At 33.5% G+C, this 26,533-nt stretch overlaps 1 protein-coding gene across 22 annotated transcripts in view; it reads right to left on the bottom strand.

Moving 5' to 3' along the window:
- Positions 1–26,533, bottom strand: part of LCORL (ligand dependent nuclear receptor corepressor like) — a 154,363-nt gene that overhangs the window by 21,151 nt on the left and 106,679 nt on the right. For 14 of the 22 annotated variants that reach the window (XR_012022937.1, XM_072809472.1, XM_072809505.1 and 11 more), the window contains one exon: positions 7,164–7,257. The exons of 2 other annotated variants lie outside the window; for them this stretch is intronic. Coding sequence is in view for 18 of the 20 variants with exons in the window: in XM_072809472.1 (XP_072665573.1) it covers positions 7,164–7,257 (94 nt within the window). In the remaining 2 variants the exon portion in view is untranslated. Of the gene's footprint in view, positions 1–2,159; positions 5,833–7,163; positions 7,258–12,263; positions 18,227–26,533 lie in introns of those variants that run through there. 6 more of the 22 variants (XR_012022935.1, XM_072809520.1, XM_072809535.1 and 3 more) reach the window with 3 other exon arrangements.

Genomic DNA, 26,533 nt, shown 5'->3' with positions numbered 1-26,533 from the left:
AGAATAAAATATATTAAAAGAATTCTGTTTCAGAAAAGTATCTATTTAAATTAAACATATCACCAAACTCTGTACATGAAAATAACCTCCCATTCATGATTTCTTATATTTGCTATTATTAGTAGTAGCTCTGCTTTATAGAAATTTTATTTAGGGTTGGAATTGGGATATATTGATTATGAATTGCTACAAAAGACTGTTATCTTGTTTAAAGGGTTATTATATTCATGTGTATTAAAAAATAAAGGATTTTTATTTTAAAATGAAAAGTGAAATTAATTTTATTTTGCTCTCTAAAATGGCTTAACCTGTTTCACAGATAAGTATGCAATATTTAACTACATTTTATAAATATTATGTTATTTGAGTAGCAAAAACACTGAAGCAAATTCTGAACATTAGATAAAAATTTTCTAGAAAAACGGTAACTTTACTAGATTCAACCAATATTTCACCAAGACTAACATGTGATTTGACAAAAGCAGTCATCAAAGTGATAAGATATGAAATTAACAATAAAACATTTCAAGTCCACAGACATGACCCCAATATCCCTTCCTTTCTGAAAAAAAATTTTTTTCTTTGGGTAAATTTTATCACAAGTAGAAGTCAATGATGGAATGGATTTCCAAGATTCACTATTAAATAATTCAAAAAATATATGGAGAACAAAGACATAAGGAAATGTTAATTATCAAATATGAAGATTTAAGTGATTTTTATACTCTTTTCCAGCAAATTAAAAATTATAGTTTTCACATAAGCACTAGAAAACCCAAAAGACTTCTGAAAGATGCATTTCTTTAAAGTCATGTTACGGCCTAGTAAATATATCTGTGAATAAACAGAGATTTTGTTTCTTATAAAAATTCACTGCATCATATTTTAAAGATTATTTTCCTTTCATAAGTTTCAAGAATGCTTACATGTTTTTTGTTAGTAATGTCAAGTATAAAGTAGAAATAATTAAAACGAATGATTAGCGTTAACTATTCTGAGAACCACCCCAAGTTTTTTACAACTGTCTTCTGAGATTTCAAGGGAGTCTATACTTCTAAAAAGTTTCTTATTCAGTTTATTACTTTTTTTTTTTTTTCAGTTTATTACTTTTAATAATGGAACTTCCATAATACCATAGTGGTAATTTCCATGAAATGGTATATGAAGAATAGCTTCATAAAGTGACTAGCTGGATATTCAGGTATTAGATTATATCTAATACACACATATCAAGATATTAGATAACGAAATTCTCAAATTACAAAATTCCATAATGTTTATTTGGCTCCAAAAATTTTCTTTTCTATATTTCTTGCATGTTAGAATCTCAAAGAAAAACCTAATATGAGTAAATAATAGTTGAATACATACAAGTCTCCAACCTAGAATTTATTCTCAAGTGATTATGTAAAGTTCCTAAATCTTTCATAGCTTCCTTGTTTTTAATGTTAAATTTTTTTCTAAGTTTTTCCAGGCTGATTTATAAATGAAAACATCCTATGTTTTTTTGTATGTCGCTATGGGGTTTGCTCATTACAGGTTTTGTTGTTGAAATAGTTCTTTGGAGAAGTCAGTTTTTCATATTAATATAAATAATTCCTATAGTGAATCAAAAAAGTCAGTGTAGTCAGTTTTTTTTCTTTTCTTTTCTTTTGTTTTTTTTTTTTACTGAATGAGTAAATCAATCACACACCAACAGTGTTGTAAATTTAAGTGCAAAAGCATTGAAGTGCTTTACTACAAATTACAACCTAGAAACACGTTAACTGAACAATTAAAATTCATACAATCAGATTTAGATATATAACAACACAAAGTAGGAACAGAATTACAGTACATTTACAACACAAGACAGATACATGAATTCATTAGAAAATATTGTAATAAATAATTCATGAATTATAGTGCAATTGATTTATGCATAAATATAACTAATTGCCTAACAATCAGTTTATATTAACAAAATCTGTCAAAATCAAGGCAGCCACAGAGTTTTACTAAATTACTGCGACAATGGAAATACTGCAATTAAAAAACAAATACAAGTATTTGTACTGTAAACAACTAAAAAAATCAGTCTCACTAAAGTTAGTATACAATTTAATATAAAATTGTCATTAGCTACCAGAAATGGTTTAAACAACTTTACTGAGCAGTAGTTTTCTAAAAACAGAGGCACTGTTTTTTCTTTTCCTTCTTTTTTTTTTTTTTTTTTAAATATAAAATACTTGAGGAACATTCAAATAAGTAGAAAGCATATAAGGGTTGCTTTCACCTTCATTAAAAGTCTGCTGAAACTGGATTTTTCAGAAAACTGTCAATTAATAAGTAGTAACTGGTAACTAAATTTATAAAGTACTTTGAAAGTTTAACATAAAGAACATCTTTATAGAATCACTGGGGAGAAGGGGAACCCATAAATTTCCCTGCCTTTCCTAGTTTGTATAATCAAAAGTTAACTCAATAATTAGAAACATTTTGTTTCTTTTAAAAGTTATGGGTTGATCATTACCTATAAACTATCAAAAAATATTTAATTTACTATTTCTGACCAAAAATAAATAATACAAATACTAAATGCTGCAAATTAACTATAATATTACCTATAAAACTACTGATCACTGTGAAGTCAATAGCAAAATGATCCCTGATTTTATGAATCCTGTAAAGTTTTTGGTCAGGTCATCTTCTAAATGATATAAAAGTGTTCTGTAAGTATCCCTTTACTATAAACTTCTCAATCAATTTACTAATGTAAATATAGTGTGAGGAATAAAAAAGCTCAATATAAATATTATGTAATGCATTCAGGCCCCCAAATTTTTGCAAGTAAAATTCTGTATAAAGAGGTCAATAAAATCGTGGTGAAACATTTACTTTGTTTTTTAAATTTGTTTTTCAATGGGGGAGGAGGGGAAATATATTAAATAATCCAAGTTCTGGCCCTCACAAAATATGGCTTAATTCTTTAAAAAGAAAGATGACCCTGACATCTGCTGTTTTGCAATCTATTATGTATATTTACTTGGGAAAAAAAAAAAAAAAAAAGAGCAAGAGGATTCATACCCTAGTATGCAGGTAACGTTAAGCTGAAGAGGGTTCAGTATAGATCTAAGAGACCAAGTAACTACCTGGTTGTGTAGTTTCCCACTCTTCAGTTTCTTTAAACGTAATGTAAGCAGTTTTTAAATGTAATAGCTGAAAATCTCTTTAGTATTACATATATATGTGATTATTAGATACACACAAACACAAGTGTAAAAACACAAGTATTTGACAAGGTGCACTTATTTTTTAAATTCAGCTTTAAGTATTCCTTTTGGACTTAGGAAAATTGGCTTAGAAAAATGACCGGAACCTGAATTTTAACAGAGAAAAGGGGCACTCGGAGAATTCTGAATATATGAAGCAAATCCCCATTCTTTATATGGAGGCACATGCTTTATAACATTTTACCACTAAAACTGCATACTCCATAAATCCAACATGGATACTCTGAACCACATTTTAAAACTGCTATATAAAAATTATTGGTCTCTCTTATGAGTCTAGTAAAAGTTAAAATGCACTGCCCAGCTTCTAACTACCCAATTAGTAGAGAGTTTACATTACTGAAAGTTCAAAACAGCTTCAGTGTTAAACATCTGTAAATCTATTCAAGACCCTGAACAAACTGCAAATTTGGTTATTAGCAAAATGATAATGTATCGCCCACCAAAATGAAATCTGTAATTCATTTTGATAAACTGAAAATGTTTTGAAATGTCACAGCAGCAAATATATTAAAGTTACACTGAGGTTTTTCAATAGTAGGAGTGTGTCACAATCCTTAAAATTTAAAGTAGTCATAACATCAACTAACCAGCACATTTAAACCAAAATTATCATTCTCAAGCTTTTTCTGTGCACATTATAAACATGCTCTAAGTTGCATTCCAACTTTCTTTTCTAACCTTACACATTAGCTTATTTTTCAAATGAAAAACAAAATTAAATTATTTTAATAATTAAATTTAAATTACTTTTTGTTCTTAGTATTCCATCTTATATTAAAGGATTCTATGGCTGCTGGGGTTAACTATGTGTCAGTTTTTTTTTTTTTTAAAGTATATACCTTATAAACCCCAACTTCCTGTAAATCAACTATTAAATGATAAATATTAAATTTCATTATACATATCATTTAAGGTTTTCTTTTCTATTCCTGGTGGATGCACTTGAGTGCATTTCATATTTCATAGAATACACTGTAGTGTACTAATACTGTATATATTAATTTTTCTTAGTATGGAGATAGTGGTCTATTTAAACTTTGATTGGTTGTTTGATGTACTTACAATAGCTGTAAGTGTATTAGGTAAAAATGTTTACAAACTATTAATATCATATTTCCATTATAAGATGGTTCAACTGAATGGCTGGAGTGGTCTTTCACCAATAAAAATGTTTCACTTGACAATTACTTGTTTTTCCACAACGCTTTATGCTATTGACTACTAAAGAAAACCTGAATCTTTTTCACCTATTTATACAAGGATTAAATACAAACTATCAGAATTAAGTAAGCAACTATATAATTCTGTCCACAGTGAAAACCCTGAATAAAACTTTTTTCAAAAGGCATGTAAGTGGTTTTTGAACTGTAAAATTTCATGTCTCCTGTCAGAGTGAGCATCTGTAATTCCCACGTGTGTATATAGACACACAAACACACACCTGTGCACATACACACACACACACACACGCCAACGCACATACACACACGCACATACACACACACAAACATTTTCCTAACAAGTAATCTACACAGGCTTGCTGTTTTTGCAGCTGCCAGTCCCTGAATCTGTCATATTATATAACCCAGTGTCTGGTAATCGGAGTTTCTTCTTCGGAGGAGTCTTCAGTGTTCCAGATCTTTCTTTTACCTTGTATTCTAAAGTGCTGTGAGGTACCCCATAAATTCCTTGTGCTTTGGAAACACTCATTTTTCCGCTCATTACCATTGCAATAGCCTCTTCCATTATTTCATGATCGTATTGGCGATAACGGCCACGTTTTTTCCTGGGCTGCTTATTATCTTTTCGATCCAATCCATCTTCAGTATTTTCAGAGGTTCCATCAACTGTTCCATTTTTAGAATTAAGACACAAAGGAGAGAGGTCCCCATGTAGAAAATAAGAGTCAACACTTGAGTGAGTTACAGGCCCAGAACATTCTATTTTGTTCTGTTTAGGGAGTATATTTTTCAGTTTTTGGAGAGCTGATCCTTCTAGGACTGGAGAGGTTTTGGAAACTTGATACATAACATCCAGCAGACCAGGACCATCAGGTTGTGGTTTTGAAACAGAACTTACTCGGAGCTGAGGAATTTTTAACTGTACAGTAGGATGTGAAGTTTCATATTGTAGGCTTTCATTTTTTTCTTTAAATTGAGTAACCATTTTCTGTAGAGTTAACTGATGGAGGTAACTGGAAGCTGTTGGGAATTTTAATTCTGAGGTTTCAAGTAGATTGAGTTTACTTTTTTCTGTGCGCTCTGCTTGAGCTCTTGCCCACAAGGCTACTTTTTGCAGTACTGCACAAGTTTCTTTACTGTCTTTATATGAGTAACTATCATTGAAATCTCGAGTTTTGTTTTTAAAAGACGCAGGCTTCCCTGCTGGTAAGGCTTCTAAGTGGAGAAGTAAAGTTTTTTGAGGTATGCCATAAAGTATGCCTGCTTTATTTATGTCCAGTGCTCCAGACTGAATGTCTTTCAAAGCTTTTGAGAGCAAACCATCTGCAAACTCAGCACTTCTTTCCACATAGTCCTCTCTGTTTCTGTGTAGTCTCCTGGATGGATGGAATGAAACGATGGTAAACTGATGCATGAGAGACTCTCACACAGCTATGGAAGGGGAGGGTCCACTCCTTTATTATACTCCTTGCTTAGGTAACATCACTGCTTATGACTCTTTTTAAGTCTGTGAGATGTAGTAGTTACTCCTTATCAAAGCAAACGCTACAGTCCTGGTAGGACAATGTGTCAATCATACGGTGGCCTCAACGGGCAGACCTTCCAAGAACATAAAATCCTAACTCAGTATTTGTAAAAATATTCTCATGATGTTGCTATTCCTCTGACAGATGCTTGCAGAGCAACACTTATAATTTTTATTTGTACAATTAGAGTTCCATTATAAAAAATACCCAAATCCTAAAGGAGTTTTTGTTAGTAGAAACGTGACGTTACCGCTAAACAAGTAATAAAAGAGTCAACCCCTTTAAAGGAAAATTGTAGCAGCAAGAATATTTCCAAACACAAACACCTCATATTTCCACAGACTAATTTTTCTCTAGACAAAAACTTAAAATTTGAAACAAGTAGATAAGTTATATTTGGGTAAAATAATTTGATACTACTATGTTATTTCTGTTTCAAATATATCACTGTAATTTTCTCAAAGAGAAGCTAACTGTACCTTATGACTCAGAAGCTAGTACAGCCTTAGTTGAAACAAATCACACTCTCCAGCTAAGATTTAAATGTGACAAAAAAGCTTCCTATGCAGTTTGTTAATGGGAAGATGCAAAAGTCACTAAATAAAAATCCAAAAATCCAGCAGAATAGCATCTCACTGCTGATTTTTTAATTAATTTAAAGAGAGCCTTCAAAGTATGAAAGGACTTTTTGTGGTGTTTGCTAGATATATATCACTGTATATATTATATAAAGTTTGCCACCACACCTAAAGCACAGTGAAAAAAAATGTAAATACTCTAAGCTGTAAGAATTAGTAAGTATGGTACTTTTAGAATTTGCTGATTGTTTATAAAATTAAATAGTGAAATCACATATTTTCCTTAAAATTGCCTCCTGAATACTGAATTTTAAATTTTCTCGACTCGTCCTGCTTCTTAAGAGTTTGCAGCCTATGATTAAGTTGGTAGTTCATTTTAGTAACATGAACTAAAGTTTGGTGATTGTTCTGATAACTTTTCTTTAACAGAAAGAATAAAAAGGAAAGAGAAAGGACAAATGAAAGGTATGAGAGACACACATATGAGTGACAAAAATTCTGGAGGAAAGCTATATATGTCAATCTACTCAAAGTAGTATTAAGAGTTCTCTGTAGAGATAATTGTATATTAATATTAAATTATGTTTCCTAGATATTGCTTACCCAGCCATTGAATTTTCAGAAGAAGGATCACATATGGATGACTCTTCAGATTTTATGCTGGTTTTCTTTGTAGAGAGATCTAACACTCCATCCCCTATAATTTTTGCAAGAGAAAAAACTTTATATTTGTGACAGGTAGGTTTACATTTTAACATTTCATATTTTGCTGATCTACTAATTCATGACCTAAAAATTAACATTTGTATTTGACATGTGGCCGTTACCAACTCATCTTGTGGTTTTAGCAACAGGACATGACTGGGAAGGCACTACATAGGAAAAAAGAATCGAGAAGGAGCTGGCACTGCCAAATGATATGAAGAAACAAACAGGCTGTGATATAAAATCTGTTTAAAATCAACCTTTGGTCACTTTTCCCATTGTTCTGCTGTGAACAGCCATTAACTGCTTATTCATGACTTTTTTCTACTCAAGGCTGCTCAGAGGATGCTTCGAGAAAATAGGAATGATGTAAGTTGTACAAAACAGAGATCACAGAAAAAATGATGATGAATAAGAGAACAATTATTAGCATTTACTAGGACTAGCAATATGTGGAACATATATTTAGGTAAACTGTGACTCCACATATGACCAATCTATTTTTTTTTAGAACTCACTGTAAAATTTTACTATTTTACATAGCTGAAATGCGTAACAATTGCATCATTGCCTTTGTAATATACTGTGTTTATATCTGTGATTGGATGAAGACATTACCTATAACAATATAACATTTTAGGAAAAATAGCTTGTTAGGAAACAACTGCCTAAGTATTTATTAAAATGTAGTTATTTTTATTACTATTATAACATTGAATTTACATAAATAAAACATGTTAATCTGACAAACTTAAGGATGGAAAAGAATAAAAATATACTATGAATTTAAAAGAGCACTAAATAATACTATTTCTTTACTGATAGCTAAAAATTTGGAAATTTAAGTTATAAAGAATTATAAGAAAACAGGTTTAAAAAATATAAAAATTCAAGTTGGCTTAAAAAAACTCAACTGGGTTTTATTGTTACCGTGCAAATTTACCCAACACTTAGGTGGCCTGGCAAGATACAAAGACAAAAATAAAACGCCTCACTCGTATCTTGCTATGTGTAATTCAATGATTTTGTTGAGTGCCTACTATGTGGAAAGCACTATTTTAGGAATTTGGAAGCAGCAGTAATGAAGGCATAAAAAGTACCTTTTGTCATGGTGCCAACCATGACCAATCAAGCATGTTATCTGGGGGAAAGCTTCTATCAGGAACAGTTTGTGCAAAGACTGTGATATGGAATCATTTTTGAAATGTCTGAGGAATAGCAACGAGGCCCAGGTGGCTGGAAGCCAGGCTGAGTGAAAAAGATCAGAAATGTAGGAAGGCAGATCACATTAGGCCTTGAAGGTCATGGTGAGAAATTTTAAATTTATTTTAGTTTTTAAAAGATTTTATTTATTCATGACAGACAGACAGACAGGCACACACACACACACAAACACACACAGAGGCAGAGACACAGGCAGAGGGAGAAGCAGGCTCCACGCAGGGAGCCTGATGCAGGACTCAATCCAGGACCCCGGAGTCACGCCCTGAGCTGAAGGCAGATGCTCAACCGCTGAGCCACCCAGGCGTCCCTGAATTTTATTTTAAGAGACACAGGAAACCCTTGGAGGATTCTAAGCATTAGACTGACACAATTTTAATTTATGCTTTTAAAGGATCAATCTGTTTTCTGGCAAGGGGGTAAAGGTGGAGTGGAGAAACCTGTTGGGAAAGGACTAGGGTATTCTTAAACTCTGGGCTTTCATACTTTAAGTTTCCCCTGTTAGAAGACTCTTAATTCTTTCCTTCTATCCTCACACTCATCCTAATTCTCACCAAATCTTACTGGTCATTACTTACTTATTCAGTCATTCAGGCCACAACTTGGATTTGGGTGACTGTCACTATTCTAGGTTCTACAGTTGCAACACTTACTTATAATATTTGGCATTAAGCATGCTATATTCTAGTAGCTTATATATTTACCAGTGTTAGCCATGCAGACTATAAACTATGAGAAGGCAAAGACCGTGTCCATTTTATTCACCCGTGTATCCCCACTGCCTAGAAGAGTGCCTGGCATACAGTAAGTGTAGAGTAAATTTTGAAGAATTAAAAAAGGAGACTGGATAAGCATAAGGTACATAGTACCTTGAAAAATTGTTAAATGAAGCATCTTGCTCCAGGTTATCTGTTCAGCTCAATTTTTTATGTTTTGTCTCCAACTCAGCTCAGCCCCTCAGGTTTCCCATGGATCCAATCACTTGCAGTCCCTCAAACATGCCATGTGGTGTCAGGTCTCTCAAACTGCAGTACGTGGTTCCCTCTGCCTAGAATGCTCTACCTTTTCAACTTGTCAAACTCCTACTCATCCTTAAAGATCCATATGCCCCCAAGCAAAGCTGATTATTGTTTCCCTTGTGTTGACATTTATAACACTTAATGACACTTGTGACACTGTCTTGCAATTACTGATTTTTATATATACACAAATATATATATATATACATCTTTTTATCCCACAAGACTGAAGGATCTTATTTATTTGTATTTCATACGTAGTAGAGTGCTGTAACCTACTAAAAGAAATGAATGTTGTCTTCTCCTTTACTATCTCATTTCTCTCCTTCAACAATTAAAAACTTTATTATTTCAAGACTTTATAAGATCACCATTAAAAACCATTACTACCTAATCCATATTCAGATTTACCAGTTTTTTTTTTTTTAAGATTTTATTTATTTATTCATGAGTCACAGAGAGAGAGGCAGAGACACAGGCAGAGGGAGAAGCAGGCTCCCTGCGGGGAGCCCGATGAGGGACTTGATCCCGGGACCCCGGGGATCACAACCCTGAGCCAAAGGCAGATGCTCAACTACTGAGCCACCGAGGCGCCCCAGATTTACCAGTTTTGATCCTGCTCATATTTTACATAGTATATAGGACATAAAACACACTGTTCATAAATCTTTTATTCCTAGCCAATGTTACAAAATGAATTAATGAAATTTCTCCAATTCTATACTCTTTTAGACTTTTGATATAATTTAAAGTTAATTAGTCCACAGACCAGAAATAAGAAAAGGAGGTACAGGGAACAACTCCTCTCTCTCCTTTACATTAACTATGCCTACTTGTCTATTGCTCTCTAGTTAGGGCAGTAAAGGCATTCTTGTCCTTTTGGGGCCATTCTTAGACACATGGCCCTGGTTAGGGATAATTTTAATCTTAAGGATGAACTAAACCTAAGTCTTATTCCATCCTTAAGAGAGCTACCCAAATCAGGTTTATACTCCTGATTTCTTTTCTTTCAGAACGCTAAACAGTGACCGAGGTGACAGATGCTTTCATTTTTTCCCCACAGCCTTGTCTCCATATCTAGGCTACCTATGTTAAAAGCTTTGCTCTAGAAGTATTTGCTAACTTAAATAACACACTATCGTTGCTATCTAGTGAAGACAGAAAATATACTCCTTCAACATATTTCTACCACACAGTAAAATTATGTAATCAATGAACATTTGTGTAGTGAATACAAGATACATAAATATATAAATAAAGAACTTTAAAAGAAATTTTAGTTGTCACAGAAAATCTCACTTTTCGTTAGCAGTGCTTTGGCCTATAGTAAAGTATTTTGCTGATATCCTTACTTCTTTATACACCATAAAAGCTTGAGCTCAAGAGTTATCTCTAGGATTGTCACAGAGTTATCTCTAGGACTGTCCAAATTAGAAAAGCAAAACCAGTAAGAGAAGGGGAGAGATAGCCTGGGAAGGCTTGAGAAAAAGAAAGATCAGTAATGGGCTTAATGGGCATTTTCTTGCTCCTGCTGATTTAGATCTAGCTGAAGTGATTACCTCTACGAGCATCACTCCTTCACATGGGAGACAGCACATCATAACTGGATTGTTTTGCGTGCATATATTTCCAAAGTACTAATGATTAACCTAATGGATAACTAAGCACATTTTTAAAAGATTTTATTCATTCATCTGAGAAAGAGAGGGAGAGAGAGCGAGTGAGTGAGCATGAGCTGGGGCCAGGGAGGGCAGAGGGAGAGGGAGACGCAGGCTCCTGACCAAGCCGGGAAACCAACACAGGGCTCAGTCCCAGGACTGTGGAATCACGACCTGAGCCAAAGGCAATACTTAACCACTCTGGTGCCCCCTTTTTAAGGATTTTATTTACGAGAGAGAGAGAGAGAGAGAGAGAGAGAGAGAGAGAGGGAGAGAGATAATATATGTGAGCGGGGGTGGGGGGCAGAGAAAGAGGGACAAGCAGACTCCCCGACGAGGAGGGAGCCTAACTCAAGGCTTGATCCTAGGACTCTGAGATCATGACCTGAACCAAAGTCAGACGCTTAACCAACTGAGCCACCAAGGCGCCCCCAAAACTGAACACTTATTATGTTCTAGGGCAATATAAATTAAGTAGAAGACAAAGAGACTGAAATTTATTTACTATTCAACTACTGGTAGGTAACTTAGGTTATCTGTGTTTTACACTATTACAAACAATCCTGAAATGAAAGTCTATTTAAATGTCGTCTTGTGCTCATGTATAAGAATTTTTTTTTTTTTTTAATATACACCTAGTAGTGTAAATGCTGGATTTACATTTTGGAATTTAGTAGATACTACCAAACTTCTTTATCATATCCTTGATGACATTTGGTATTGTTGAGATTTTAAATTTTTGCTAATCTGGTAAGAAAAGCAAATTATAGGAATAAATTAACAAGAGTGCACTTAGTATGCATTAATGCAAATTTTTAAAGCACACAAAATTATTTTACTTATAAATGCAAAATAGGTTTTATCAAAGGTTGCTTCTAAGATGTAAACAAAAGGATGTGATAGTTCCTTAAGAGAAAGCATATCAGAGGCAAACATGATCAAATAGTGACAGGAACATTACTATTTCTACATACTTGGAAATTACCTAATAATAAATACAAATTATTCCCATTTACTTGTTAATAGACTTGGTCTTAACACTACAATTTACTTATTTTTGATCAAACACTAATGCAAAATGTATACAATTATTATTATTATTTTTAATGATTTTATTTATTTATTCATGAGAGACACAAAGAGAGGGGCAGAGACACAGGCAGAGGGAGAAGCAGGCTCCATGCCAGGAGCCCGACGCGGAACTCGATCCCGGGACTCCAGGATCACGCCCTGGGCCGAAGGCAGGCGCTAAACCACTGAGCCACCCAGGGATCCCCCTAAAATGTATAGAATCAAAGAGAGGCCTTTCAACGAGGTCAGGCAATTGTATATATTACACTACCAGACAGAACTTAAAATGGACTGATCTTTGAAAAACCAAAACCATGCCTAATAAGCTGGGCAATTTCTTGATACCAAAGCTTTATTGGGTTAGTTTTATATTTAGAATTCACCTTCTGTTAAAATCAAGATTTGAATTTTCACTTACAGATTGTTTTCAGTTCCGTATTTTCATGTAAATTCCCGACCAAGTATCTATTCAAAGCAGACGAGTGCAATTGTCACAACATAGAGTTGTTTTTTCACCCCTCCAAGGACACCCTTCTTTCTCATCTCTCATCTTATGGCCTTTGTCCATTCTTTAAAGTACGCTCTCTGTTCTCTTGGCCTGACAAGTTAATTTCTACACATCTTTCAGGACCATGCATCCCATCAAATGTTTTCCTAATTTTCCCCACAATACCCTTTATATTCTTCTATACTGTATATTAAGATGTGTTATTAGTTTAGTACCTAAAGTCTAATGGGAGAGTTAGTAACTATTTTTAAAATCTATTTAAGATTTATATGTAATTAAGCATAACTACCTGGTCGATCTTCTCACCAGACTCCCTCCCTAAGCCAGGGCCTGGAAGGAACAGTACCTCAACACAGATTTATTCAGTGGCTCATCAATGACTTGCTCTGTTTGTCGCAACAGTCAGCATTGCATACAACAGACTCAAACAGTCATGCAATCAATGAACTTTGTTCCGCTAGTCAGAAATAACAACACAGTCAAAATGCTGATATCTATATGGGAGAGAGGGTTAGTTTCACACAGAAAAATTCTGCTCAAGAATGGTTTCTATATTTTTTAGGTTTTAATAATCATATAGATTTTTCTTCAGAAATTGTCAAGACTGATGATCACTAATCAATTATGAATATTAACTATATTACAAACATATTAACTCCTCACAATACTATTGGCCTTCAGTTGCTGTTCGAGATAAATAATGAAGCTCAGTCCATACAGCAGCATGAGTCTGAGATAAAAGGTCTTTGAAACTACATTATCTCTCATCAATATTAAATATGTAAATATTAGTAAGAGTCACTACATGAAAGCAAGTAAATTTTAATGAGGAGAAAATATCACATACATTTTGTTATCTAGAAGGGAAGAATATTCCAAATTAAATTTCATAGAAATGGCAATTACTAGCGATAAAGCTTTCATTAAAATCAACGGTGCTTAAAAGTTAGTAATTTTTGATGCAAACTGCAAACTTATGTTAACAGCCTTAATAAATACCTTAAAGCTATTTCTACCTTCTTAAATGGGTCTTGTCTTAAAAAAAAAAAAGATTTATGAAAGAGAGAGTGCACACGTGTGTGAGTGTGCACAGGTGGGGAGGGGCAGAGGAAGAGGAAGAGTGAGAATCACAAGCAGACTCTGCTGAGTGTGGAGCCAGCCTCATGCGGGGCTTGATCCCATGACTAGAGACCACGACCCAAGGAAACCACAGGTCGGACGCTCGACAGACTGAGCCCCCCAGGCGCCGCAGGTCTTGTCTTTCTTTTATGCCCTCAATGTCCTAGTCAGCCTCTGTGGAGTCCGACTCTTTCTGGTCTTAACTGTACCCTTTAGGAGATTCCTATGCTGTAAATTTTAATTCATTTATATTTGGCTGATTTCTAGAAAATATTAGTAACTCACAAATAATCTAAATACATAAAAATAGTATTTTTCTATAGTACATAAAGTGTGATGCACTACCTAAGAGTATTATGTATCTTAACCCATTTAGTGCTTATACAACCCAATACATAAATAGGTTTCCCTAATTTGCAAACTTTAATGACACAATTGAAAGTGAAAGAGAGGTTAACTATCCTGCCCAGGGTCACACAGTTGTAAGTAGTAAAAAATGCCATTCAAACTCAGACAGCCCTGTACCAGAAACTACATTTTAACTACAATTCTAATCTGCGATGTTTTGAAAAGAAAAATTACAACGTTGGTAATGGTGCGATAAACATAGCATGGTCAAACATTACTAGTTCAGGAATACAACCCTTTTGGAAACATTACAGCAGTATGTCATCACAAATCTTAAGAATGTTCATAGTTTTCTTAAATGTTCACACTTTTAAGAAAATATTTAACATGAAAATGTTGTCATGTACCAAGATATACCAAAGATTTTAATGTTACTGATCAATACAATTTTTACAACCCCATATAATTAAAAAATGGTTATATAAATCATAGTAGTTTCACTTGAGAATTAAGTCTAGGTATCAGTTAAGGTAATTAATAAAACATTGAACATTGTGCAACTGCTATTACAAAGTTTTTAAAAAGGAGGATATAAACTTGAATAAAAATATAGACAATGAACCATAAAAAAAGCCAAAAAATCAAATATAGAATAACACTTGGAAGTAAATATACCACATGACAACAATGCTGATCTTTGATGAGGATCTGATTAGTAAAATATGTGTGTGGGCACATACCTGCATACATATAACTTATTAACTCAAATTTACTATCAAAACTTATTAACACAGTAATACCAAAGTATAAAATTCCCTAGGATTACCCAAATTTTATTTTTAAATTGTTTTTGATGTTACTGATTTAACCACTGAGTTGAAGTTCCAGAGTCCTGGGGGAAATAACCAATAAAATATCAGAGTAGCATATCAATTAAGTTTTAACACTGGTTTTTCCTTCCCTTATTTGGCTCCCTCTACAAGCAAGCATGTTTTTAAAAGGGAAAGTTACAGCCTTCCCAAAATGGTTTACTTAGTGCATATATAGCTGAAACCCATAGAATTCATTCATTTACTATTTATTAGTAATAAAAGGCAATATAAATTAAAGTGCTTATTGTGAATTTAGGATGCAAAAATTAACTAAGGTCTCAGTACTTCCACCAAATACTGAATTGAAACAAAATTTCACAAGGCTTCAAGTCCATACTTAAAAAACATTTTCAAAAACAAGTTCTCTTTTTTACCCCATGTATTGCACTACCTTATTCTATAAGTTTAAATTTTAACCAAACATTTTACTAAAATGTGCGATATTTACTTATTACAACAATATCACACTGGAAGACTTTACATTTGTTAACCATACATTTGATAGTCTCTATCATGTATATTCAAAAATGATTTATATTTTTAAAAACTTTTTATTGAAATATGACATTCGTAATAAAAGCACACACAAGTATACAGTTTAATGAATTTTCACAAACTATACAGTCCTATGTAAACAGCATCTAATTATGACCATCAACCAAGAGACACCCCCCCCCACCCTATCTGCCTCTGATCACTGACTCACTATCCCCCCCCACTATCTTAACTTCTAACAGCTTTATGCATGCGCACCTTGTTGCAGCAACTTTACTTCTAGGAATACATGTGAAGTAAAAATTGAGTACAAGGTCTTAGCTCAAGCAGGCTTACTTACATATGTAAAGACAGAATGAAATATGTGATCGTTCCACAAAATATAATACTATTCAACTAAGTGATTCTGTATTAAAGTTATTTAGTAACAAGGATGTTTAAAAATATTATTTTGAAAAACACAAGTTGCAGAGGATTGTGAAGCGTATGATTTGTGGGAGTGAGCTCTGGGAAGACAAAGAGAGAGTGAGTGTATGTATTTCTTCCCAGAAGAAACTGGATTGAAAATTTAACAGGAGCAGTTACTGCTGGGTGGGTAAGAAAGGATAATTTTTATTTTCTTCATTTGCTTATTTATTTTCTAGTTTTCCTATAACACTTGGCTTTTATAATTCATTTATTCAATTAATACTTATTGAATGGATACAATATGCCAGTCATTTTTTAAGGCACACAGGAAACAGTAAGGGAATATGATAGAAAATGTTCTGCTTTCATGGAACTTACATTCTAGAGGGGAAGACAAAGAAAAGATAAACAAATCAATAAAAAAAATGTCACAAGGTAATAAGACTTATAACGAAAATAAAACACAGTAATAGGACACAGTAATAACAATGGCAAGTGGAAGTTACTATGCTGGAACAAATGATGGGGCAAAGCCTCTGAGAAGGTGATCCACTCTTTTTAAAAAGATAAATTCAAACATGTAAGAATATAGAATGATTCCCCCTTATATCCTCTCTTCAGTTTGATCAATTACCTAGATTTTTGCTATACTTGCTCCATTTATCCCTATTAAGTATTTTATAGCTAATTCCAGATGTTACATCATTTCTGTGGCATGAAACTTTAAAACATAAACATTTCCATATATAACTATACCAATTCTTTGCTATGGTCTAAAACTTGGTTTGTACTGAAATTCGCTCCAGTGAGTCTTCAGGACACTGACTTTGTTTTTTAAGTTTATTACTTATTATTTACTTATTATTACTTAAGTAATCTCTACACCCAACGTGAGGCTCAAACTCAAAACCCTGACATTAGAAGTCACGTGGTCTTGCAACTGAGCCACCCAGGTGCCCCAACACTGACTTTTTGAAGAAGCTAGGTCATGGGTACTAATAGATAATATTTTACATTACGGTTTGTTCTGTTTCCTGTGGTGTCCTTTCCTTTGTTCTATGTCCCAATAACTCTGATAAACTTGGAATTAACTGTAAAGCAAATGGTTCTCAAACTTTTGGATTTCATTTCTTTTTACTCTTAAGAAATACTACGGACCACAAAAAGCTTTTGTTTAGATGAGTTACATCCATTGATATTACCATATTATATAGAAATTAAATGGATAAATTTAAAAAATATTCTTAATTGATAACAATAACTTTAATTGTTAATGTTTTTAAAAACATTTTACAGAATAACATTTTCAAAGTAAAATAGATTTTTAAATAATTTTGCATATCTCTATAATGTCTAGCTTAATATAAGATAGCCATATTGTCATATATGCTTCTCTATTCAATATATTTAGATATACTAGTAGTCTCTGGTGGACTTCATTATATACTTGTGAGAGAATGAGAGTGAAAAGGACAAATAATATTAGTATTAGTGTGACCCAGGGTATCTGAAAAAGTTTCAGGGGCTCCAAGAGCTTTCTGAACCATATTAGAGAACCACTGGCCTAAAGAACTGCTTGGATTCCTTTTCAATGTTTTTGGCAAGAGTACTTCAAAAGTGATACGACATATGATGTGGCACATAAAATCTAATCTCAATAATGTTCAAGTGATCAGTGTGTTCTGATGGTGATAATTTGACCCTGCCTCCATTGTACAGTTCCCGAAATAACCTCTCGTCTAATAGTTTTATTTTCTAATGATGATGTTTGATGCAATTCTCTTATTAGGAGCTGCAAGATATTAGTATTTTTAGTCTATCATGTCTTCCATATTTATTAGCTGGAATTCTTCTTTAAGAATCTTCCTTAAATGATGGCTATTTGGTCCTGAAATACGATTTGTTTAAAAAGAAAGAAAGAAAGATGAATGCTTAACTTTTTCCTTTAATTGCTCATTTGCACAGTAAGCAGTTGGTACACTGTGTACCTTCAGTGTGGACTAAAGACTTTGATTATTATAAACTAATGGATTTTAAAACATTCAGCTTGCTTCAGTTACAATTGTTCTTCGTTTTGATGCTCAAATGTTCTCTTATTGGCCAATGGGGAACCCTTAACATTGGCTTCTGTATTCTGTTGACAAATTAGTCTTTGGAGCTTCCTTGCTTGCTGGCACAAGATGTTCTAGGCTCATTTTGTACATTTTCTGATCCAGACCAGGATTGCAAGGAGGCCAGATTCCTTTTAAAGGAAAATAATGTTTAGAGATCATGATCCAGGTATAGGTTCAATTGAAATGTCACTGCTTTTAGGGTACTTCAGCAGTCAGACTAGGAAATACATATTTTTGAAGAGAAAAAAAATTTGTGAATTTGCATGGACATTTCCAAACCACATGTAATATTACAGGGTTTTTACTACTTTGATTTTATTCGTTTTTCTTTTCTTACCCTAGAAATCTTGTTTCCCTAACAATGTTATATGATTATATATTTATCATTTATTTTTTTTTATATTTATCATTTAAAGAACAAACTGGCAATATTATTACTAATATTACCAAAAGGATTTCTTTAAAGCACTCTGTCCTTAAAATATCCTCTACTAAGAATGCACAGTCAAAATACTGGCTTATAGACATATAAGAATTATAGACATAAATTCTTTCCTCAGTGCCAATATGTTACTAATATAATGCAGCCAGGATTTGTTTGCTACATTCTTTCTCAAATTTTAAGGATTGCTTTATTTTAAAAAATGTATATCCTTTGGAATATATAGAATATTTACATAAACTATATAATAAGGTCCATTCACAGTATTTTCATCCCGTCCCCTCTGCCTCATCCTACTTCATCCCTTTATAGGTAACCATGCTTTTAATTTTTATCCCTTACTGCTTTTTTTGCAAATGAGAATATATTTCCAACCCTTTGCTATTATAAAGAATGTGCTCAAGTGTATAATCTTGAATATAATACGTAAAACAGAGAGACAGAGAGGGGGGCAGGGACAAGATCTTAGAGAAGCCATACAAGTCATGGAAATAAATTTAAATTTTGTTTTTCATATATTAGAAAACTAAGAGGAAGATTTTAAATACAGAAGTAATGTAAGTTTTACTTTTATTTAATCTGAGAATGAGAACACAATTTTGTCAAACTGGTAACTTCAAAAGTTGTATTAAGGTATACATTATGAAAGATATCTCTTTAGAGGGAAAATAGAAGAAAATTACAGAGAAAACTAAAGTCCACTGTATTGCAGTTAGAAACCATGTGGTGCTACAGTGGCCAATTTTATATCAAACTCTAACAAATATTCAGAAAAAATGTAACGGTTAAAAAGAAGTTAATCTTTTCTTTCTCTTGCTCCCCACTTTCTTCCTTTCCTTCTTTTTTAGGCTTCATACAGCTAATTACGTTAGTCAAGTGACGGTTTGTTTACATGGGAACATTAAGGAACATCTAACTGTAAAGTGCATGGCTATTTGTTTGTGATATTCCTTATAAGACAGAAAACCAAAAAAATCCAGTTCACACATTCTGTGACAATTATATTTCTTGACACTCTATAATCTGACTTTATAGAAAAAGCTTTGAATAGTCTCCTGATTTTTAAGTAACTGAGGCAATCTTCATACAATTCCTCAAACATAACTGATTTGTTCCTGCCTCTTTTGATTTCTGGTACTTTTGTCTTTGATATTTTTTCTGCCTGGAATGCTTTGCCCTCAGGTCTTCATATGCTCAAACTCATTTCCTCAGGGAGACCTTCCTGACCATCTTACCTAAAATAATCCTCCCAGTCACTCTTGATATCTTGCTTATCGATTCTTTTGTAAAATTAGGGGCAAACAGACAGGCATATTTCAAAAATGTTACAACTAATTCTGGAAATGCAAAACGTAATAACAAATTAGAAACTCAAGATACTTAAGCAGTAATTAGAATAGCTCAGGAGAGAATTAGTGAATTTGGAAATTGTTCTAAATACACTAATCAAGATGCAAGAAAAGGAGACAAAGAGGTGGAAAATATAAGAGAATATAGGTGATACAGAGGATAGAATGAGAGGATTCAAAATATGTCTTAGTAGATTCTGACAGGTGATAAAGTGGGAGGTATAGTAATTTGAAAAGATAATGGCTAAGAAAATCACAACTGATGAAAGGCATTTGTCCTAAGTCATAGAAATCATGATTACCCATCAGAATAAATAAATCTATACCCAAACATATTCAAGACAACCTGCAGAACACCATAAACAAAACACACAGAGAAAGAGAAAGAGAGCTGCTGAAAGTACACAGTATGCAGATCACCTATAAAGGAAAGCCTATTACTTGCAGTTATAGCAACAATGGAAGCCAAGACATTCTTGAGAGTAGTTCTGACAAAACAATAATTGTCAGCCTAAACTTGTGTACCCAGAAAAATGATCTTTTAAGAACATATGTTAAAAAAAAAGAACGAGAAACTGAAGAAAACCTGGGAATTTATTATCAATAAAATTAAGAGAATTCTGTTTATTAAAAGAATTTCTGTTCCCAGAGGAAAATCTGAGCTATAGGAAGGAATAGTGGGCAAAGGAAAAGGTCATCATATATGTAAATCTGAACAAAAATTGATGATATGAAATAAATAGTTACAATGCTTAAACTGTGGTGTCATAAAAAGAGAACTAAAGCACTGATAAAACAGTTCTATGTGTTGGGATAGATGGCAACTTAAAATGCTCTAAATTCTGTATATTAACTGTTCAGCTAATTACACACTTAAAAATTTCTAATGTAACCAACTAACAGAACAGCAGTAAAGTACATAACTTCAAAATCAGCAAAGAAAAAAATGAAGTAAAGGGAAAAACACAACCTAAAATAAAATAATGCAGGGGGAAAAGTTTTAACAAACAAGATGCACAAAATAAGATGATGGAAACAAATGATGCTATGAGAAAATATAAGAAGAGACCCAAACTAAATTTTGGTGGGAATTAATAGGAACGTGCTCACATGTGTACATGTACATGTATGTACATGCAATTTAGGAGGTATGGGGAGGTTTTCTTAGAGAAGTGATGTTTAAACCACCTGGAAAAAAAAGAGTTAAGTTTTATGTAGAATAAATTGGTGGAGGTAGAAAGTGGCTTCTACAGAGAGGCACCTGCACGTGTGAATGTTCTAAGGCCAGGCTGTACAACATATTGAAGAAAATGAGGGATAGCGAGCATGAGGACCAAAACCAGAGCCACAGGATGTGGCTGGTAGACAGCAGCTGGATCTTGGCAAGTTCAGGATTTTAGATTTTGTCCTAAGGACAATGAGAAGCCATTAAAAGGTCTTATTTATTTATTAAATTTTAAAAAAAGATTTTACTTATTTATTCATGAGAGACAGAGAGAGGCAGAGACACAGGCAGAGGGAGAAGCAGGCTCCCAGCAGGGAGCCCGATGTGGGACTCGATCCCGGGACTCCAGGATCACAACCTGGGCTGAAGGCAGGTGCTAAACTGCTGAGCCACCCAGGGATCCCCCCATTAAAAGGTTTCAAAGCGGATGAGTGGTATGCCTTGATTTGGGATTTTTAAGTATCACCTGTTTCTTCTATCCCTATAGTCGGAGAATATTAGATTGAAAGGCACATGGAGTAATCTAGATATATTATGTTTTATTCTTCAGGTTTAATAAAATATGGTATTATATTAAGCATAGAACGTAACATTTCTTCCATGTCTTTAGCTTTCAAAAACGAAAGCTTAGCACTAAAAAACAAGATAGATAATTTTATTGACTTCATTAGTGGATGCATAAAATACCTTCTGAACTGAACTATAGAAACTGTTCAGTATTTTCCTAACAGAGTAACAACAGGCTCCATTTATAAATGGCATAAACATAACATCATAAAACTATAATTGGCTCTCTTAATTACAGTTTAACATCTCAGCTGACAACTTCACCTACTGTAATCTCAGCCAAGAAACCAGACTAGTAGTGACAGTAGCAGAGGCAAAGGATACTTAATAATACTAAACATATCACTGAAAGTCATAGAAGTTATTCAATGCATTCTCCCAAATGCTCACTTGAAGCCTATCCGATATTAGTTTCACACATAATTTTGATTTTTTAAAAATCTTACTCAAATTAGGAGATGTGATTTCCAAAAGTTAGCCTGCCGGTAGCAGTTGTAGTAGTAATTTCTGATTTTTTTTTTTTTTACTTATCTGTTGCCAATTAGCTTGAGGGGAAATGTGAAGATATTACAAGGCAGTGCAATAACTAATGTTCATCATGACACTTAATGTTTCATATGTTGTTTAAGAACGTATTAACGTGGGATCCCTGGGTGGCGCAGCGGTTTGGTGCCTGCCTTTGGCCCAGGGCGCGATCCTGGAGACCTGGGATCGAATCCCACGTTGGGCTCCCGGTGCATGGAGCCTACTTCTCCCTCTGCCTATGTCTCTGCCTCTCTCTCTCTCTCTGTGTGACTATCATAAATAAATAAAAATTTAAAAAAAAAAAAAAAGAAAGTATTAACGTATTTTCCATTTAAAATGTTTAAAATAAAAAATTTCACTGCTAAAAAAATCATAAATCCAATGATCAAGTCTCAATTCTCATTTTAGTTATCAGTAATATTTGAAAACAATGAAGATTTTTAAGCCAATAAAACCAACATGTCAAAGATATAGTATAGGGGAAAGAAAGATAAACATGGAAACAACTACAATGCAGTGAGAAATTTACTATAAAGAAAGCTCTAGGAGAATATTCACTGAACCTCATTACAGAAATCTACACCAACTGGGCCGATGACATGCTGTTTCATCTCTGCCCACATTTGATCTTTTGTATAGGACTGGTAAGATCTTCATGAGTATCACAATAATGATAAAGTCTATAGGTTGCGTATTTCTTCCTGTACTTTAGAATTTAGGAGAAGTTTTTAGTTTGGCCCCAGATTAAAACTGAAAAATTTTTAAAAAAGACACATGAATGACATTTTTAACTCAGTGTGCCAGGGCAAAAAAGAATCCTTAGAACAAGCAATGCATGACTTACTACTTCCTCCCAGATTCTGAGGCTCAGAGTATTTATACAAATCTGTATAAATCAAAGTGCACCAAGAAATATTTCTACTCTTTGAAACACGTGGTTAGAAAGTACAATGGAGAGGTAAATGGGAATGTTCCCCCCTCTGGGTAACTACATTTTAAGCTTGTCTAGAGTTTGTAGAAGAGAAGGAAAGGAAAATGAGGAATATGGAAACTGACTTTGAAAAACAATTAAAGATGAAAAGATTTGCATGGAAAACAGAAGTTTAGAAAGACATAATAGTTTCAATAAATATTTACAGCACTAGTAGAAGGAGTAAATTTTCTCATATTGCTGCAGAGAGGAAAAATCCCCTAAAGATTAGATGGAAAAGAGAGGTCTTAGGGTTAATAATTTCTACACATTTTTATAGTACTGTTAAGTAAAATATTGTTGCAGACAGAAAAAATATAAAACAAAAGGCAGATGTTTCAGAGATATGAGCTTAATTATCAGAGCTCTCAAAGATTTTTGGCAAGTACTTATTATCAATCAGCGACTGACTTACCATCTCCTATATGATAGACCAAAAGAACTCTATATTGGGGCAGAGACTGGGTAGGATATTCTTTTGAGTATCTTTTTCTTGGTTTATATAGCTAATTCTGTTCTGACAAGTGTTTTTGCCTATTTTTCTACATGGTTGTATTTTTCTCATTCACTTTAGTTTTGTTCTGTTAGTTGAATGGTTGCCAGGTGTTATCAAATCATAAATACTGTCTTCATCTTAGCCTTGAATTTTCACTCTGTTCATAGTGATTTTCATAATACTTAAGCTTATCTCAATAGGGTCAAATTTACAAAATTGTTGTACAGATTGTTATTCTTGCATCTTAAGAAAGTCTTCCTTATTTTGAGTTTGTTAGGATTTAATCCTAGATCTTTTCTTTAAAAGTTTTTCCTTTCACATTTAGCTGCTCTTTAACCCACTGGAATTACTTTTGTGAGTGGTGTGACGTAGGAATCTTTTTTTTTTCCTTTGGTCCCACATGATTAACCAGTTGCCCCGGAACCATTTATTCAAGAGGCCATCCTTCCCAGTGATAGAGAATGACATCTCTATCGTATACTAGATTCCACTAATGTCTGGAGAGCTTCCAGCTTGCTCATATGTTCTACTGATATGTATATGGCCAATAGCACCGTGTTTTAATTGTACTGCATTAAGTCTTGATATGTCTAGAGTGACTCCCTCAAACACCTTGACTTAGTTATGCTTAGCTCTTTAAGTATTGCTCATAAATTTTAGGATTGGCAGGTCATTTTTCACAATAAACCCACTGAGAATTTGACTGGAGTGACACTGACTCTATAAGCATATTAAGGATGAAATGCTATCTTTTAGAGCCTGCCCGTTCATTTAAAATATAATTGCTTATTTTGAGAGTCTCATTTTGTAGCCTTCAAAAGTATCATGTTTTCCATAAGGTTTGAAATAGTTTATTAGTTTCATTTTTGGTGTTTTGGTGCATTTACTGCTTTTGTTGCTACTGTCGATGAGATTTTTAAAAAAACTGGATGGTCTAGCTGGGTGGTTGCTGATTTGCAGTGATATATACTGATCTTGTGAGCAGTACCTTTTCTGAACTTTTTACCAGTTCTAAAAGTTTACCTATTCTTTCATACTTTCTACATACACAACCACATTGTTTGTGAGCAACCACAATTTTATTCATTCTTTCCTTGTAAGATATTATTGCTTAATTGCATACTTCTATTTTTTTTCTCATCATGCTACTTAAGTCAGGCCCTCTTATGGTCTGGTGATATATAAATTGGTGATAGTGTGCACTGCTGTCTTGTTCATTACTTTAAATCATCAGGATGTGATATTTTTGGTAGTGGCAGTGCTCATTTACATTTGATAAACATTTTTTATTATAAATTTGTCAGCTTTTGTAGAATTTTTCTCTATCAAGATGATATGTTTCTTTTCTTTTTTGGCAATGTGGAAAATCATAGAGGTTTTTCAACTGTGGAATCATCCATGCCTCACTGTCATTATTTACTATGTTTTTATACTCACTATATTCAACTTGCTAATACATATTTAGGATTTTTTGCACCTATGTCTGTAAGTAAAACTGGTTTGTAACTTTTTTCTTTTGCTTTTTTGGTCTGGTTTTAATATAAAGATTATACCAATATTTCTCTTTTCAAAGACAGAAATTGTTGCTTTACGGTTATATGAAGCTTACCTATAAAACCATTTGTGATTAAGAATTTAAAGATTTATAAGTTAGACTACCCATAAGTTATTCACATTATTAATGGTTAGATTAACTATTAGATTTATGGATTACATCATCTAATTTGAATAAAGAAACTCACAAAATGAACAATGGTCTTAAGTGAGTACTGTTAAGATATTATAAGTGAGTATACTATGGAAGATATCAGCACTAACAAATAAACAAAGGCAGAACATTGCCACAGCTAGTATAAGCACTTTAATGATTATAGGTAAGAACAGTATAATCAGGGCAAAAATTTTAAATCTTTTTTTTAAAAAAGATTTTTATTTATTTGAGAGTGAGAGAGAGCATGTGCGCATAGATGAGGGAGGAGCAGACTCCTGACTTGGGAGCTCGATCCCAGGACCCCAAGATGACGACCTGAGGTGAAGGCAGATGTTTAACTGACTGAGCCCCCATGTGCCCCCCCCACTAAATTTTGATTCTTAAAAAAAAAACATTTGAGGGGCTCCTGGGTGGCTCAGTCAGTTAAGCATCTGCCTTCAGCTCAGATCATGATCCTAGGATCCTGGGATCCAACCCCACATCTGGCTCCCTGTTCAGTTGGGGAGCCTGCTTCTTCCTCTCGCTCTGCCCCTCCCTCCTGCTCATGCTGTCTCTCGCTTTATCTCAATAAAATCTTTAAAAAGAAAAAAAAAGAAATCTGAATCCATCTGAAATGTGGATTTATACCTTCTATCATTATTAATAAAATTCTCTCAAAGTTTATAGTGTGTAATAAGATACTAGCAGTGAAGTTGTGATTAGCAAGACACTTAAAAGTTGTTTATAACATCTTTATTTTAACCTTAAAAATTTTAATTTATGGAAACATTAGTACAGATATTGGCATGTATACATACACACACACATGCATCAAAGGATACATGCTCTATTTTTTTTTTTTTTTAAGATTTGGCGTACAAGTGTGCAAACTTAAAACCTACCAATTTATACCAGAGCAGTAGGCTTTATAGAAAAAAAAACAAAAACAACCTAATTTTATTACTCTCTGCTTGAAGCAATCTAGGAGTTTTCTGTGGCCATAAGAAAGTCAAAATCTTCAATATTTCCTGTATAGTTTTCTCATAATCTGGTCTCTATTTTTTTTGGCTTACTCTATTAACATTCTCTCCCTTGCTCTCTACACTATAAGCCACACTAGACTAAATGATTCCTATAATCGTGTAAGATAAGAAGTAATCCCCCAAAATCA

Source organism: Canis lupus, chromosome 2 (assembly GCF_048164855.1).
Source record: "Canis lupus baileyi chromosome 2, mCanLup2.hap1, whole genome shotgun sequence".
NCBI lineage: Eukaryota > Metazoa > Chordata > Mammalia > Carnivora > Canidae > Canis > Canis lupus.
This window is presented reverse-complemented; position numbering and strand designations above follow the sequence as displayed.